General features: G+C 34.7%; 3 protein-coding genes across 3 annotated transcripts; all 3 read right to left on the reverse strand.

Moving 5' to 3' along the window:
* Nucleotides 1-664: 664 nt before the first annotated feature.
* On the reverse strand, nucleotides 665-4,493 carry LOC117618914 (U-box domain-containing protein 14). The gene is made up of 4 exons (XM_034348683.1): nucleotides 3,900-4,493; nucleotides 2,783-2,899; nucleotides 2,138-2,551; nucleotides 665-2,056 (listed from the first exon to the last, which is right to left on the reverse strand). The coding sequence occupies exons 1-4, from the start codon at nucleotides 4,179-4,181 to the stop codon at nucleotides 983-985; spliced, it is 1,887 nt and encodes a 628-aa protein (XP_034204574.1). The 5' UTR covers nucleotides 4,182-4,493; the 3' UTR covers nucleotides 665-982.
* A 2,431-nt stretch (nucleotides 4,494-6,924) lies between these two features.
* LOC117618344 (SKP1-like protein 1A) lies at nucleotides 6,925-7,350 on the reverse strand. Its single transcript, XM_034347933.1, has one exon. The coding sequence runs from the start codon at nucleotides 7,348-7,350 to the stop codon at nucleotides 6,925-6,927; it is 426 nt and encodes a 141-aa protein (XP_034203824.1).
* Nucleotides 7,351-10,473: 3,123 nt separating this feature from the next.
* Nucleotides 10,474-14,277, reverse strand: LOC117619970 (ras-related protein RABF1). The gene is made up of 8 exons (XM_034350047.1): nucleotides 13,996-14,277; nucleotides 13,645-13,724; nucleotides 13,019-13,102; nucleotides 12,732-12,826; nucleotides 12,429-12,534; nucleotides 11,614-11,703; nucleotides 11,430-11,516; nucleotides 10,474-11,152 (listed from the first exon to the last, which is right to left on the reverse strand). Exons 1-8 carry the CDS (start codon nucleotides 14,018-14,020, stop codon nucleotides 11,099-11,101), a joined length of 621 nt encoding a protein of 206 aa, XP_034205938.1. The 5' UTR covers nucleotides 14,021-14,277; the 3' UTR covers nucleotides 10,474-11,098.
* Between the last annotated feature and the right edge of the window lie 1,165 nt (nucleotides 14,278-15,442).

Genomic DNA, 15,442 nt, shown 5'->3' on the forward strand with positions numbered 1-15,442 from the left:
TGGAAACACACTTTAGATCCACAAAGAATATACAATTAATGTGATACTTCTGCTTGAAAAATGTCATGCTCACATTCGCCTCACTTAAATATACGTCAGCTTCTAAAGAGGGAGACGATATTGTTGTTGCATATCTATTTTGTAATTTAACACCCACCTCATATCTCCATATAAGACACCAACTAACCTTAATCTAGTGATGTTTGTCTCAACTTGACTCGAGACTCACATTGTTGTGGGTGCATTGATCCTTTGTATAAATACATTTTTATTTGTGTAAAATTTTGCTTGCTTAATTCAAACCTGTTTTTGTTGTCCCAAATATCGATTTAGAGGGAGTAATTCAGTTTGTCCTTGAATTTTTTCAAGTTTGGATGTATATATATACGAGTATATATATACAGCGGATTCCATACTAATACTCTCAACTTGTTCGTTCTTAATTTTTTTTAAATACATCATTTGACTCACCCGAAAAAAGAAGATTGGATGATGTTTTTTTATGATGAATAATGTTTGAAAAGCATGAAATATGCAGGTTTACAAACCTGCCATGTTTTACCCCAAAAAGGGAAGGAAAAAAAAAACATACCTTTGTTTTAACAAATAAAACCAAACGAAAACCATACCTACCTTTTCCCATTGCAAGGCAGAAGACCAATTCTACTGTTCTGGAAAAGCTGTTCGAGAATCAAGATTCCTTTTTGCTTCCTTTTTCATAATTTCTATCTAATGGAAACTCTTCAATAACATACAACCCTGAAGACTTGAGATGCAGCCCTATTGTGAGCCAAACCCGCCCACATACTCTAATTATCCCTTTGTTTTGTACATCAACACGAATTAAGTCACCATAATATAATGTATAGTACACATACCGTACAAGTAACACAATGATTTATCTGCAGAACATCTATAAACTACACTTTTTCATCCTAATAATAGTACTAGGAAATGCATTAGAACCAAGACCCAAGGATTTTTAAAGATCAATATAATCTTCGACTCGTTGAAGTTGCTCTAAAACATTTCCAGCTTTTCTCTTGGCCCTGTCAGTGCCATTTTCTGACAGTTCCTTCAAGGCCTCTTCTGCACCAAGTTCCCTTGCTAGTTTCAACTGCTGTATATCACCTGTGCATAATGACCATAATACAGCAGCAGCATTCTCCCGGTTGCGTGGGAAACCAGTTCTTATAACTTCCACCAAAACAGAGATTGGCTCAGCCTGAGCAATTGCCATCTTCCCTTCTTGATGGCTAGCCAGAATTGCCAGGATTGCTAGCGCTTCATCCACCATCCCACTTCCTGCATCCTTCAGCAATCTCATTAATGGGGCCACAATACCCGCCCTTATAGCTCTCGCCTTGTTTCCCTGATAGATTGAGAGATTAAAAATAGCTGTAGCAGCATCCTTTTTTCCCCTTGGAGTCCCCTCACAAAGCAGTTTTATAAGGGATGGGATAGCCCCAGCAGCTCCAATTGCCACCTTGTTTTCATCTACAACAGACAAACTGAAAAGGGTAGCAGCTGCATTTTCTCTAGCCTCCATGCTGCCATTTTTCAGAACATCTACTATATCAGGTATCGCTCCTGCATTTACAATTGCTCCCTTGTTACTCTCATTTATTGAAAGGTTGAGAAGTGCTGTAACAGCATGCTCTTGTGTCCGAGGATCTGAGGAGGATAAAAGCTCAACAAGGAGTGGAATGGCCCCTGCCTCAGCAATACACACTCTATTATCGGCATTCCTCTTTGCCAGCAAGCGGAGCTCACCAGCAGCTGCTCTTTGTTCTTCTGAATTCCCTTTTGCTAGTTTTTCTAATAAGGAAGCAATAGAAGCTCGATCACAGTCTGAAACACTGCATCCTCCTTTTTTGTTTTTACCATTCCCTTGCTTTTTGGGCAGCTCAACGCCATTGCTCTCACACCACAAAGCAATTAGACTCTTCAAAACGTAGTTAGGTGTTATGGCAGTGTGCAACAATGTCTGCTGTGTTTTGGGACAGGTTTTGTGTCCCGCATCCAACCATTTCTGAATACAGGATCTTTCGTATGTCTGCAAAGATCAATAAGAGCATCAACTACTATGAACACAATAGGCAAAGATGTACTTTGTGAAAGATCTTCTGGGTTGTACCTGGCCAGTAGAGACAATCACAGGATCTTTCATCAGTTCTAGTGATATTGGACATCGGAAATCATCTGGGATAACAGGAGATCTGTGCTTGATCATACTCTTGTCACGTTCAGAGTTGTCAACTTCTGGGTTTTCTGTCAGCACTAAGTCCTTTAGCTTCTTAAGCAGAGCTTGCATCTTTTCAAAGTGGTCCCCTACATCTCCGTCACTTGCGATAATCAATTCATGGAAAGCGACTGACTCTTTCTTTAGATCGTTGATGGTTCTGAGGTGCAGAATTTCTGAAAGTCTTTTTATTATTACAGGGTCAGGCTCATTGTCTCCCACCACTATGGATAAGTCCATCTCTAGTTGTGAGTCAAGGGTGTCTTTTCTTTCTTTTGCTCTTTTAAATTGAGTATGCACTAGTTCAATCTGAAAGAAATTACAAAAGGGTAATACCTCTTGTTAAATACTTTGAAAATTCATAATCCACTATTTGGCTCTACTTATTTCGTTTTACAATTTGTTCATAAAGAGAAAGCTTTCTCTCACATTGCAGAAAAGCAGAGCATAAAAAATAGAAAAGCAAAGAGATAAAAGATCAGTGGTGAGTCATTTCTGATAATAACCTTCTTTAAATGTAAACGTAGATTGTAAAAGTACCTGTTCACAAACCTCCTCTGACATATCAAATTTATTATAAGGGATTTTACTCAATGCTGCTTCAATTTTTACCGTCATTTGGTGAAACTTATCAATAATCTTGTCCCTTTGCATAGCCTGTTACATAAAGAAAACACTGTCTACCTTTAAATAAACCAATATGTTTGCAAGGCAAGAAGAAGGCCAAGGCACGGAGTCATACAACAAATGCGACCAGCATACATCTTGGTAAAGAAAACATTTTATTGATGTTCATATTCGTTTCATATCAACAACAGCACTATTCAAGAAAATAACATGTCATATCTAGTGCTACTACATCTCAGTTCAAGTATGCAAGTAACTGATAAAATCAAGCTTGGAGGATGTCAAAGACAGATAAGAGAAGACTATATAAAATCCAGCTTTCTAAGTTGATATTACTTTCTACATTTTCAATAAGAATTTGATGAAATGAAAGCACGAACACACAAGCATTGCAGTCTTGTACAATACTACAAATATTGTACTATTGTTTACGGAAAACAAAAAGTACAATAATTGATCATTACATTCAGTATTCACTCACGATATGTAGTACATTACTTGATCATTATAAACAGAGAAGAGTAAGAGACCCCAATAGTTCAGAAAGTAAACTATTGTTTACATTTTCATTTCTTTTCTGAATATAGACAGAAAATAAACCCTGAGAAAGAAAAGAGAAACAGAAATCACAACTAAAAAAACCAAGCATTTTCCTTTTAGCATTCTGTTCTTTCCTTTAATGAAAAATCATTTTAGCATTCTGCTCCTTCCTTTAATGAGAAATCATGCTTGAAGACTGATAATCAAAAAACAAGACAAAAATTGCGCAATACATCAGGAGTGACAACTTTCTTAATCCTTATCAAACTAAGACTATATAGTATATTCCAACACTAACATGGTTTCCTCATTTACACTCCTATTAGGCTAAATAATGTGTTTCCAGAAACTAGGAACTTTGAAGTTCCTTAGAATTGCAAGCTAGATCAAATGCTTCAAAAACCAAACTTTATATTGTTTTCCTTCCCTTTCCTTCATTTTCTTGGCAACCAAACAGAAAACAGAAAACACAAACCAAACAGAACGGTACCTGATAAAGCTTACTCCCTTGGTTGACCGACTTGATAAGCTCCTTAGCCGAATTCAAAGCCTCTCCCAGCGATTCTAAAGCTATAACCTCTTCTACACCAAGCGCTTTATCACTGTCCCTCAACTCCTCAAACAGAGGACTCAAAAGCTTGACCCTTCGTACGAAGTTTCCGTATATCTTCCTAAACGCGTTCCGGCACTCGGGCAGCTCGGAAATTGTCTTCACCGACTCAGCGAGTCGACTCAGTACTGAGTTTCTCGGATCTTCTCCTGTTGGACCCATGTGCGATTGAGAGGCAAATTGGACTAGCAGAACTTGAAAGTGGAAGCCTTGAGGGAGATGAAGACTACCCAGATAGAGAAATTCAAGGATTGGGATTGGGATTGGGATGGCGACGTCAAGGAAGAAAGGGGCAAAATTGGAAAGTGAAAATAAACGCCATGGATGGTGCTGCTGCTGGAAGAAGCCTTTATTCTCTATACATATATATGGTAATGAGAAACGTTGGAGTTTGGTGTGTCTGGGTCCGACTCTGAATGGAAGGAGAGAATTGTCTGAGTATATTTATTTATACATAAAAATAAAATGTTAATATTTATTTATTTATTTTATTAATTAAAAGTAATGAGATTGAATTCTATATGGCTTTCAGTGTAGGTTAAGAAGTCATTGCTAATATCCTGGTTTAGAGTTGACTGTTGAGGGAGCTCAAGGAGGTCAGATGAGATCACTTGTGACCAAATTTATAGTTGCCTTGTGACAGAATTGCCCTTTAGACCAGTTAGGGATTTTCCCATTGTAAAAGAACTAATCAAACTTGATATTAAGTTTTAAGATGAATTAGTGGTTGAACATTCAGAAAAATAACTTTTAGTGGGAAGCTAATCCTTGGTTTAATCCATTGAATCCTTAATTAGCACCAAATAAAAATAAAACAAAATAGTCAAGATAGGTAATAGAAAAAGGGGTATTTTTGACCTTTTTGCGCAAACCAACTCTGTAGACCAACCAAGTCCTCCCTCCTAGAGTGTTTAGCTTCATTCCCGCGCATAATTACCAATAGAACGCCCAAGATTTATCTATAAATTAACCAGACGGCTTGGCTGCACTCGGCTTCAACACAAGCCAAAATCTCAAATTGCTCTACCGTTTTCTTTTCTTATAAATGAATTGTCCTACCTACTACTATGGTTATTCTTTGATTAATCTTTTTAAAAAAAAAATACAAAGTTCAATTTAAAGTTTACCATGTTCTTGAAAACGTTGCATTTGTACAGATTATATTATGGGTTAAATAATGTGATCATGGTGTAAAGATCAGATTAATTTCTTAATTATAAACGGAAGATGAATTTAAAATGATACGCAATTGTCTTAGAAATTGAATGCATGTGATCAGTTTTAATGTCGTGAGTTTTGCATGTTAATTATAATTTTGGTATATCATAATTTAAAGTAAAATTATAAACATATTAATAATATCTTTTAAAAGAGTGGTAGAGAACCTGTCTTCACACATAATCACAAATTAATTCTCGATTTCGCTATATTTCAAAAACAAAAACAAAAGAGAAGAGTGACACAACTAAATTTGGCCTTCAATTGATAATAACAACCTATAATTTTGCTAACATGAAAATACTTGTATTTAAGTCACTGCCAAAATGAATTAATAAAGTTTTAGAAAAATCAAGTCAATTATTTATTGTGATTTTTATTGAGAATGCATGACTTAAAAATGAAATGGTAAATAAAAGTTTCCACGGGAGCCTAGTAGGCTTGAGCCAAATTAACAACCGGCTAGCTAAGCTAAGCCAGCAATGACAAAGAAGCCACCGAGGCTCAGTCAACTACGCGTGGCAAAGAACAGGTTCTCGCCGGCGCCTAATAACATAACGCAACGTGTCGCGATCTCACTGACGTGGAACAGCCAGCCAATCAGCGGCCATGAAGTTAGTTAGGTAGGCCCCACGGCACTCGTTTTCTATATTCTTTCTTTTTTTAAATAAAGAAAAGGGAAAACTACACAGTTTATTCATGTGTTTTTGTTGATGGAAAATGGACGGTGGCCGGTGGAGCTTCGCATCACTTGGATATCCGCGGGTCCCTCTCATGCTTCCAATTCGATCTGGACCATCCAACTGCCTTTTCCAATTTGCTTCCCTTTGAGGTTGAAATGATGCATTCGAATGATTTTTTTGGGCAATTTCATGTCTTTCGAATAATCAAGAGAGACCGGATATAGTTAAGATCACATATATGTTGAGCAAAACTATTTTTATCAATATATCTGCAAGATAACTCTCTTGATATATATAATCAATAAAATCAGGTCTTGCTGCGGATGTAAACTTTTCAATTCGGCTTTAATAAATTTATTCCATCGATTGACAAAAAATAAATAAATTATCAGGTCTTGGAGATAATTATTTTGATTTCCATAAAAATTGTCATTTCAATCCTAGAAAATTTAAACCATAGGATAGAAGTGCTTGAGGTTAAGAGCATTTTCACATGAATAGTACCTGTTTTAGCAATTCTTTTGTTGGTTTTTCACCCATTGTCATGGCAACTCAAGGGCAACCACTATTAACATAATATATTAAAAGAAGAATTGTATAGAGTTTTGGTGTGTGAAGTGAAGAATATGGCTAGGTATTTATTTAAAAATATTCTGAAATATTTGGTTTTTTTTCAATTTTTTGTTATTTAAATTATTTGCTGACGTCACAATAATGTCAGTACTAGATCAGCTTGCCCAGTCAAGTCTTGCCTTTGGGCTTGCCCAGGTTAGTGGAGCCCATCTCTTGCCCTGGAAAGAATGGAGAGCTAGAAACACGAATGAGGATCTGAGGGGCCTCCCGCTGGAAATGCTCTAATGAAGGTTTAAATTTGACGACAGGTTTAGTTATGGAATTGATCGACTAGTTAAGATGACATTCAGGAATAATAATAATAATCAAAGATGACATTCAAAATTTCGTAACTAAAAAAAAATTTGCCAAATACAAACTAACATTTAACCCTAGGAAGAAAAATCGTTTTTGACGTGAAACAATTGGCAAATCTCCTCAAGTGTCTTCACTTTAATCAAATCGGCAACCCTTTGAAACATTTGATCTTGCAAGTCCTTGATGCAGAGAAAGCTTGCAGCGCATAAGAGATCAATGACGAGGTCAGCTTGGTAGAGCTCTTCCTCCCACTCTTTGATGAGTTCTTTAGTGTTTCTAGGGCCCTGATCAGAAGCAGCATGGTACTTGCACCACTCTATCACCATGGCTAGGGTTTTGGACCTCACGTCTGGCATTGGTATCACATGGTTGACACCGATGACGTCGACGAGGTTTTTGATGGGCTCGGACAGTGCTACAATTGCTTCTTCTACTTCGAATATTTCATTGTTTGCGCTCCTCAACCTCACAACCCTACTCTTTGATGCCGACGACGACATGGTGTTCCTCAACTTTTGAAGCAAGTGCGTATAGTTAGGTTATGGAAAGTTCTAAGAGAAAGAGACGTAACTAAGAAGTACAATATTTTGAAAATAACAAGGTTCCTAATTCGACAAGGATTGTGTTTCTTGAAAACCAAAACTTTTGAAATTCCATAGGATTTGAAATATTAATACGTAATTGTCTTCTAATTTTTTTACAGACTAAGAATATTGTACCGCAAGCTAAATACATACTTCTAAAATATTCTATTTATAGCGTATTTTAGGATAACTTCTAAAATACTTCTAAAATACTTCTAAACCAAAACTAAATACATACTTCTAAAATACTCTATTTACAGAGTACAGCCGTGCGGCTATACCCTTAAAGTGTTTTTCTGAATTTTTTTTTTAATTAATTAAATCAATCTTAGCCTTATTTAAGTACTTTCATTAGTAATTATCTTTTAATTATTATTTCTTTAGTGAATAATTAATATTAAAAATCATAGAAATTTGGTTTTGGCACCCAAATATTTTAGTATTCCAAAAAATGGATTTTAGCCTTGAAATTTAAATAAAGTATTTACTCCTTAGTAGGCTTATGGTTAGGTTTCGAGGCTCGAGAAAGGTTTTGGAACAAGTTCAGAAGCTAGGATTTTTGTTCAAGACTTGGATTTACCGAAACTAAATAATATCTTAGCCTTATTTAAATACTTTCATTAGTGATTATGTTTTAATTATTATTTCTTTAGTGTTAAATATTTTAATAAAATCCTAGAAATTTAGTTTTAGTACCCAAATATGTTAGTATTCCAAAAATGAATTTTAGCCTCTAAACTTAAATCCAAGTCACAACGTGATTTGATAATATTAAGAGATATTTAGTCAAATACCCATTCTTAGCACTAAAACTATAAATAAACCCTACACTATTTAATTTCTATAAACATACCCCAAAAAAACACAAAAAATAATAGCTGGCCCTATTGAATTTAATTTTAATTATTAAATTACTTTGATACCCCATTGAGTGTTTTGGGCTGTTTTATGAGGTTTTTGGGTTGGGTTTGTTTTAAGAAATCAATGGCAGTTTTGTAATTTAAAAGAAGTTAAAAGCTTTATTGTTATGTTGTAAATGGGTTTTGGGTGTGTTTCTAAAGTCCATTTCATATAGGGTTTTTTTATAATTTAGGCTCCAATATTGGGTATTATAGTGAATCTCCCTAATATTAACTGCTTGTTGGAGTTTGATTGAAATACATGAACTTGAGTCCCACATTGGAAAAGAAGAGAAAGTATCTACTCCTTAGTAGGCTTATGATTAGGGTTTGAGGCTTGAGAAAGGTTTTGTTAACTTCATAAATATTACTTCTTTAGTGAATAATTAAATCTTTTAATTAACTTCATAAATTATATTACTTAATAAACGGTAATTATATTTTTTTAAACTTTTTTATTTGATCAAATATTTAAGTACTAGTTATTCACTAAGTAAATAATAATTAAAACATAACTACTAAATAAAGTAATTAAAAAAGATAAATCAAGATTATGCTATTTAAAGGTATAGCCGCGCTCTATACATTTAAAATATTCTATTTGTAGAGTATAGTTGGGCGGCCATACCGTGAAAATCCTTTTTATAGAGTATAGCCACAGGGCTATACGTCTGCGCGGCTATACTCTTAAAATATATTTTTAAATTTTTTTATTAATTAAATAATATCTTTGCGTTATTTAAATACGTTGATTAGTAATTATCTTTTAAGTATTACTTCTTTAGTGACTAATTAGTATTAAATATTTTAATAAAAATCCTAGAAATTTGGTTTTGGCACCCAAATATTTTAGTATTCAAAAAAATGGATTTCAGCCTCGAAATTTAAATAAAATATCTACTCCTTACCAGGCTTATGATTAGGTTTCAAGGTTCGAGAAAGGTTTTGGAACAAGTTCGGAAGCTAGGGTTTTTGGTTCGAGAGTTGGATTTACCCATACTAATTTTGTATAAAAAAAAAAATTGAAGTTCACAAAATAATTTAAAATAATTAATTACTATTTATTAAGTAATTTATGAAATGAGTAAATATTTAAATATTCACTAAAGAAATAATAATTACAACTTAATTACTAATTCAAATAATTAAAAAATACTAAGATATTACTTAATTACATATATTAAACTAAAGAAGTTGGCCAAAAAATAAAAGTAAAAAACTAATTTTATATGTTTAAAATTAAAATAAATAAAGCGGAAAAACCTCTCCCGAAGAAATTTCTTCGGTGCAGTTCTATCTCGGTAAAATTTGCCGGATTAGACCTCTCCGACGTCCGAAGAAAGTAACTGTGCTGACGAAATATCATCGGGGCAGGTCTAAGCCGCCAAATTTCACAGGGATAGATTTGTGCCGACAAATTTTCGCATGGAGAGGTTTTATAAAGTATATATACATAATTTTATTATCTTTAGGTCCAATACATTTTTATTTTAAATTTTCTTTTTAGTAATTAAATAATATCTTAATCTTATTTAATTACTTTCATATGTAATTATGTTTTAATTATTATTTCTTTAGTTAATAATTAAATATTTTAATTAACTTCATAAATTATATTATTTAATAAATGATAATTTTTTTAATTAATCAAATATTTAAATACTAATTATTTACTAAGTAAATAGTATAGCCGTGCGGACTTCGTTACCGTAGCAAGCTACAAATCTAGGAGGCGCATTGGTCCAAGTCTTGTTGGATGGTTACTTAGACCAAAAAGGCGATTAGTAAAAAGGCAAAAATCATTGGAGCAAAAAGACGTGTGCTACATGTGTAATTTTCAGACTACTCGTGAGTAGCAGCCAGGAAATCAAGCTAGGACATATGGGGAAATATAATATATATATATTTTTTGTTGGTCTTGATAGGGGAAATAGAAGAGATCGTGAGGTTTGAAGATATGGTATTTACAGAGGTTTAGAGGACAGAAAGGAAGAAGAAAAATAAAACACTGCTGTACAAACTCCAACTTGACACGATGCCATCCAGTTTAAATCCCTTAGATTAAATTTTAATGACATGGCATGTGAAGAACGAAAGTCAAGCAGATCATGATAGAAAAAATCAGAGTAGAAGATCCGGATCCTTAAACGAAGTAGTTATCAATAAGAATTTCCAAATACGGTTTTGATACAATAGTGTGGAACTTTTCAATGTATCATCTGTAACACGTAGAGGCCAGTAAAGCATCTTTCCAATAATATAAACGAATCTGTTAAACTTGTTGATGCCTAGCGTGATATCTACTATCAATGAGTTGAGTCGACTCCTCTTTGTAATAACAAGGGGCAAGACAGGCTTCTTGTTTAATTGCTAGTTGGTTGCCTGGGAGGCTTCTGTCTACTCCCATTTTGTATTTGTTCGTTCCTGGCCACCTCCCTTTGGTGCTTCGACCGAGAGAGAGAGAGAGAGAGAGAGAGAGAAGAGCTTCTTTCAGGTGTGAGCTGAGCTTTAACCCTTTGACAAAACATGTCTAATACAGTATAACCCTTGGATCAGCAGCTATGCCACCGTGGGTTCGCATCCATTTACAGGTTATTGCTTGGTGCCAATTATGATCATGAATTTCGCGCTGAAACTATCGGTTGAAACCCATAACCCATTGAAAAGCAAAAGTTACAGACTATTTCACAATATACACAAATTGAGAATTGAAAAAACGTAACTAGGTCTCCATAACATGAACAAGTTCTTTAATTAATTGGGTTTCATGGATTCTGCGTTGACGAAATGGCTGGACGGGGTAGCCGCTTGGCAATTTCCTGCCAAAACAAGACAGTGTCAGCATTTCAACTAGTAGATGAGCTTTCGACTTATGGAAGATTTAAGATGTTCAAAGCCTTGATGGCATCGTGTCAAGAGAAGCGTATGTGCTAGTCCACAATATCCTCTTAAGGGTTTAAAATTTCATTTAACATTTCTGGTTTACAAGGGTAGCAATCTGAAGTAAATACCGAGTTCGCCTGGTAGTTTCATAACATTTGAATGGCCAACAACAGAAAAATCCTATTATTAAAACATCAATGTAACTAGGCTTACCTCAAACAGCTGATTAATATTATCTGCTGTCTTTGCAGAGGTCTCAATAAAGAACATTCCATTCTTTTCTGCATATTCAATGCCATCCTTCACCAATAAAAGAAATATTTATTTAGTCATACAAATGTCTATTTTGCAAATACATGGAAAGAAGATGCATTAGATTGAGGGGTAATGAACTCACTTGAACAGGAACTTCACGTTTCTCATGAAGATCAGCTTTGTTACCGACCAAGGCCAAGACAATATCAGGGCTCCCATGTTTCTGTAGCTCCTGTAGAGAGCTAATATTTATCAATTGTTCTTAAAAACTTAAAAATAATATAGGTGTAGTTTAAACAAAAGATCCACTTTGGTAAATCCACGTATCAAGGCAGATTATCAAGGCAAAGTTGTACATTCTATAAAAATAAACTTCCCCAATGCACATTGACATGCAAACATCCAACTATTAGCTGCTAGTGCTATACAGTCAACTGTTCTTTCTCCAGAGTGTAGAAATTCTAATGCGTTGAATACTTTTTTCCGCATATCAAGCGGATCATTAAGCATCAACAAAAATCTTCCTTAGAGCTTCTTAGTCAGCCAACAGAAAACTTATCCTAAGGGTTTAAGTCTTACAGAGAAAAGTTACATACAACAAAACAAAACCATGACTTTTGCTACTGTGATAATAAGTTACAGAATAACAATCTCAAAAAATTTGACATTCCATGTAAAAATCTGTCATAACGATTACATATTTATCTAGAATTTAGATTTTGGCTGTAGCCTATATAACTAACACTTCAACCATGAGGTAAAAAATCTTAGATACCGATTTTGTAACCTCATACATTACTCAAAAGTTATTTGACCTCCGTCAACCCTGTTACATGCTAAAATGTGGAGACAAGAACCTACGGATAAAAGAAAAAGAAATTACACCTAAAATTTTAAAATAATTTTTTTTTTTTTTAAAGTCACGGTTAATGTTTTTGTGACCGTCAGAAAAAATACCTTAACCCAATACTGCGCTTTGTTGAAAGATTCTGGACTTGTTATATCATATACAATCACTGCAACTGCAGCACCGCGATAGTAAAGGGGGGCCAATGCAGCATACCTAAATAGGAGATATCAATAATCAATATTCTCCTGCAAAAGGATTAGATTGCAAGAGAAAGTATCCAGGGAAAAGTAAAGGAGAGCGCAAAGGTGGATGCCTTGTGAACAAAACAAATAGGATGAAATTCACCATAAACCATTATACACAAGTCTTAAACTAGTGTTCACATATCTATACATGTTCGGCAAAAATACCTCTCTTGGCCAGCAGTGTCCCATATTTCAAATTTAACTGTTGTAGAATCTTGCAAAGCTATCGTCTGTGACAAGAATGAAGCTCCTACTGTCACCTGAATTTTTTTTTATAAAAAAATCCATCACATTTGAGAAAATGATCATCATAATAACTTCTATGTAGCTTAAGAGAAAGGCTAGATAATGAAACCCAAATACATGGACATAAACCAAACGTTCTCTCAAAAGCAAAAATCATGAGACCTACTTGTGGTTAACATATGATATAACAGTAACATGTTCCTTACCTTGGATGTGGGATCAAACTGACCACGAACAAAACGCAGAACAATACAACTTTTACCAACGCCAGAATCACCCAACAAAACTAGCTGAAGAGTGACAAGAACGAGATGTTAGTTGCAATCAGTCAAATGTTTTATGCAGATCATAATGAGCATCTTAAATACAATATTTGTTTAACCAATTTTATTCAAGAGTCCTTTTCTCTTAAACAAAAATAAGAACAATCCTCTTAAACTGTAAAGCAGAAGTTTGAAGCTTTTTTCAATCACAACACTAAATGCATCTTATTATATTTTAACTGCAGTCCTTTGCTTGACTAAACTCCATAGAAAATTTATAAGTCTGCCACTATGTTAATGCATTTCTATAAATGTCTGGACCATATTTCTCAATTGCAAGTTGTTGGGGATGCATTTCTCTTATGTTTTACGTATATACAGAAAATCAGTGGTGTATCAAAACACACTACTCATATCTGTTAACTTACAAAGCTCAAGTTAGCATTTTTCCACACCAACAGTAACTTTCAGATTATCAGAAATTAGTAATGAACCAAGCATCATACCCTTTCAACTTGAAATAAGTGACAGTAACAGCATTAACTGCCTCAATTTAGCCTATACAATACCTTCACGCGTAGATTTTTGGCATCAGAAGCGCCACCGTTTTCGGAATTTGGCCCGACCAACCGCCCAGAAGAACTCCTATCTGAGCAAATAATCCCCATTCAATCAAAATTCAAAACGAGAAAAAAAAAAAAAAAAAAAAGACCTCAAAAGGGTAATCACAGTTCAAAGCAATATTGAAAACCCAAAACCTAAATAAATAAACAACCCATTCTCAATAGTCAATTCAATCTCTTTCAGCTTAGAAATCAAGGAAACAGACCAAAATAACAACACCCACATGAAAATTTCGATTGAAACAGTAAACCCTAGAATTTAAAGCTCGAACGGATCCAATTTGCACACGGATTTACCTGGAAGGGAGGCAGAGCAACCCATGGCGAGCAGAGACCCTCTGGTATTCTTGTTGAATACGCAGCTGTAAATGATTGGTGCACGTGTGGAGGTGTATGTATATGTGGGTCGAGGATTTATATGGAGAAGAAGGGAGTAGAGGGAAGGTGAGTGATTTTGCAAAGATGGTTGAGTTTATTGGAGGTAAAAGTCCAAGGTCGTTAATGGCTGGTACAAACTGCAACTTTGTCAAGAAGGAGTATTTGTATACGAATAAGCTACAAAGCGTACTAGGTTTTTAAATATTCCAAATTTCCTGCTCGCATACGTTATAAAAATATTTATATATTTACTTGTATACCAAATATATTTAACTAAAGCAGTGGTATATTCTTTCACCCAAAAAACAGTTTTGCTATATTCTTACCTATATGAAATTTTAAAGACTAAAAATCCTCTCTGCAACTCAAATGCTGCATTTTATTTCAAAATTTTGAAAACTGTTGGACTTGCATGATTTAGATGAGGTTGAAAGGTCAGGCAGTAGAGGGGGGGAGGAAATAGAACATGTGAGTTAAAAAATAGCATAATTTAAATAAAAATGTATACAAACTGTAGTTTAATATACAAATAATCTAATGCAAGGAAAGGGGAATTCAAACTTAAGTGTAAGGGAACGGACTCACTGCCCTAATCAACTTATATAACCCACATATGCACTCTAGTCTTAATATTATTCAGAATTCCAGTTTCTCATATTGCACTTTTAATATTTGTTAAAAAAATTCTAGGGAAACAAGCATAGATGGGGAAGGGGTTGAAGGCTAAAATTGGGGAAGGTGGGTTTATACGAAGTTGCCAACGCAAAGGGTTGCTGGTTTTGCTACCAACCTTGTTATATGGGGTTTTGCTACCAACCTTGTTTCTCCCTTCTTCTTCTTTCCTCTTGGTCTCTCTTCTCAGCAAACCCCTTTGATTCCAGGGATTTTCCTCTAGAACCAACCCCTTTGACTAATAAATCAGATTGACTTTTAAAATCCTTTATGTTGAGGAGGTAAAGTTGCTATATCTAGATGGATCTTTCATACTGGGTGGTGTGATATCATGTGGGATGCTGGGGGTGATGTGGAATTCTGTTGCCAAGTGGATGTTGAGCGGTAAGGCCCTTTCACTTTTGGTGCTTCTAGTTCTATGTTCATGTAGAATCAGTTGTTCTCATGGTCTCTCTATAGTACTAGTGCTGTAAAAAGTCTTCTTGATCCTCTATCTGTCAACTCTGAGTAAGCTTGGTTTGAATTTGTAATAGTTCGAATTTATTGTATGCAAGAACCTCTATTTAAGGTGTGTTCTTCTTGTACATCCTCTTTATTAGTGAAATTATGCTTGTTCTGGGGAAAAAAAAAAAAACACCCTAATAATAATAACTCTAGCCCTGCCCTTTGGGCTCATATTGAAATGTGGTAATAG

The sequence above is a fragment of the Prunus dulcis genome, chromosome 2, assembly GCF_902201215.1.
Source record: "Prunus dulcis chromosome 2, ALMONDv2, whole genome shotgun sequence".
Taxonomy (NCBI): domain Eukaryota; kingdom Viridiplantae; phylum Streptophyta; class Magnoliopsida; order Rosales; family Rosaceae; genus Prunus; species Prunus dulcis.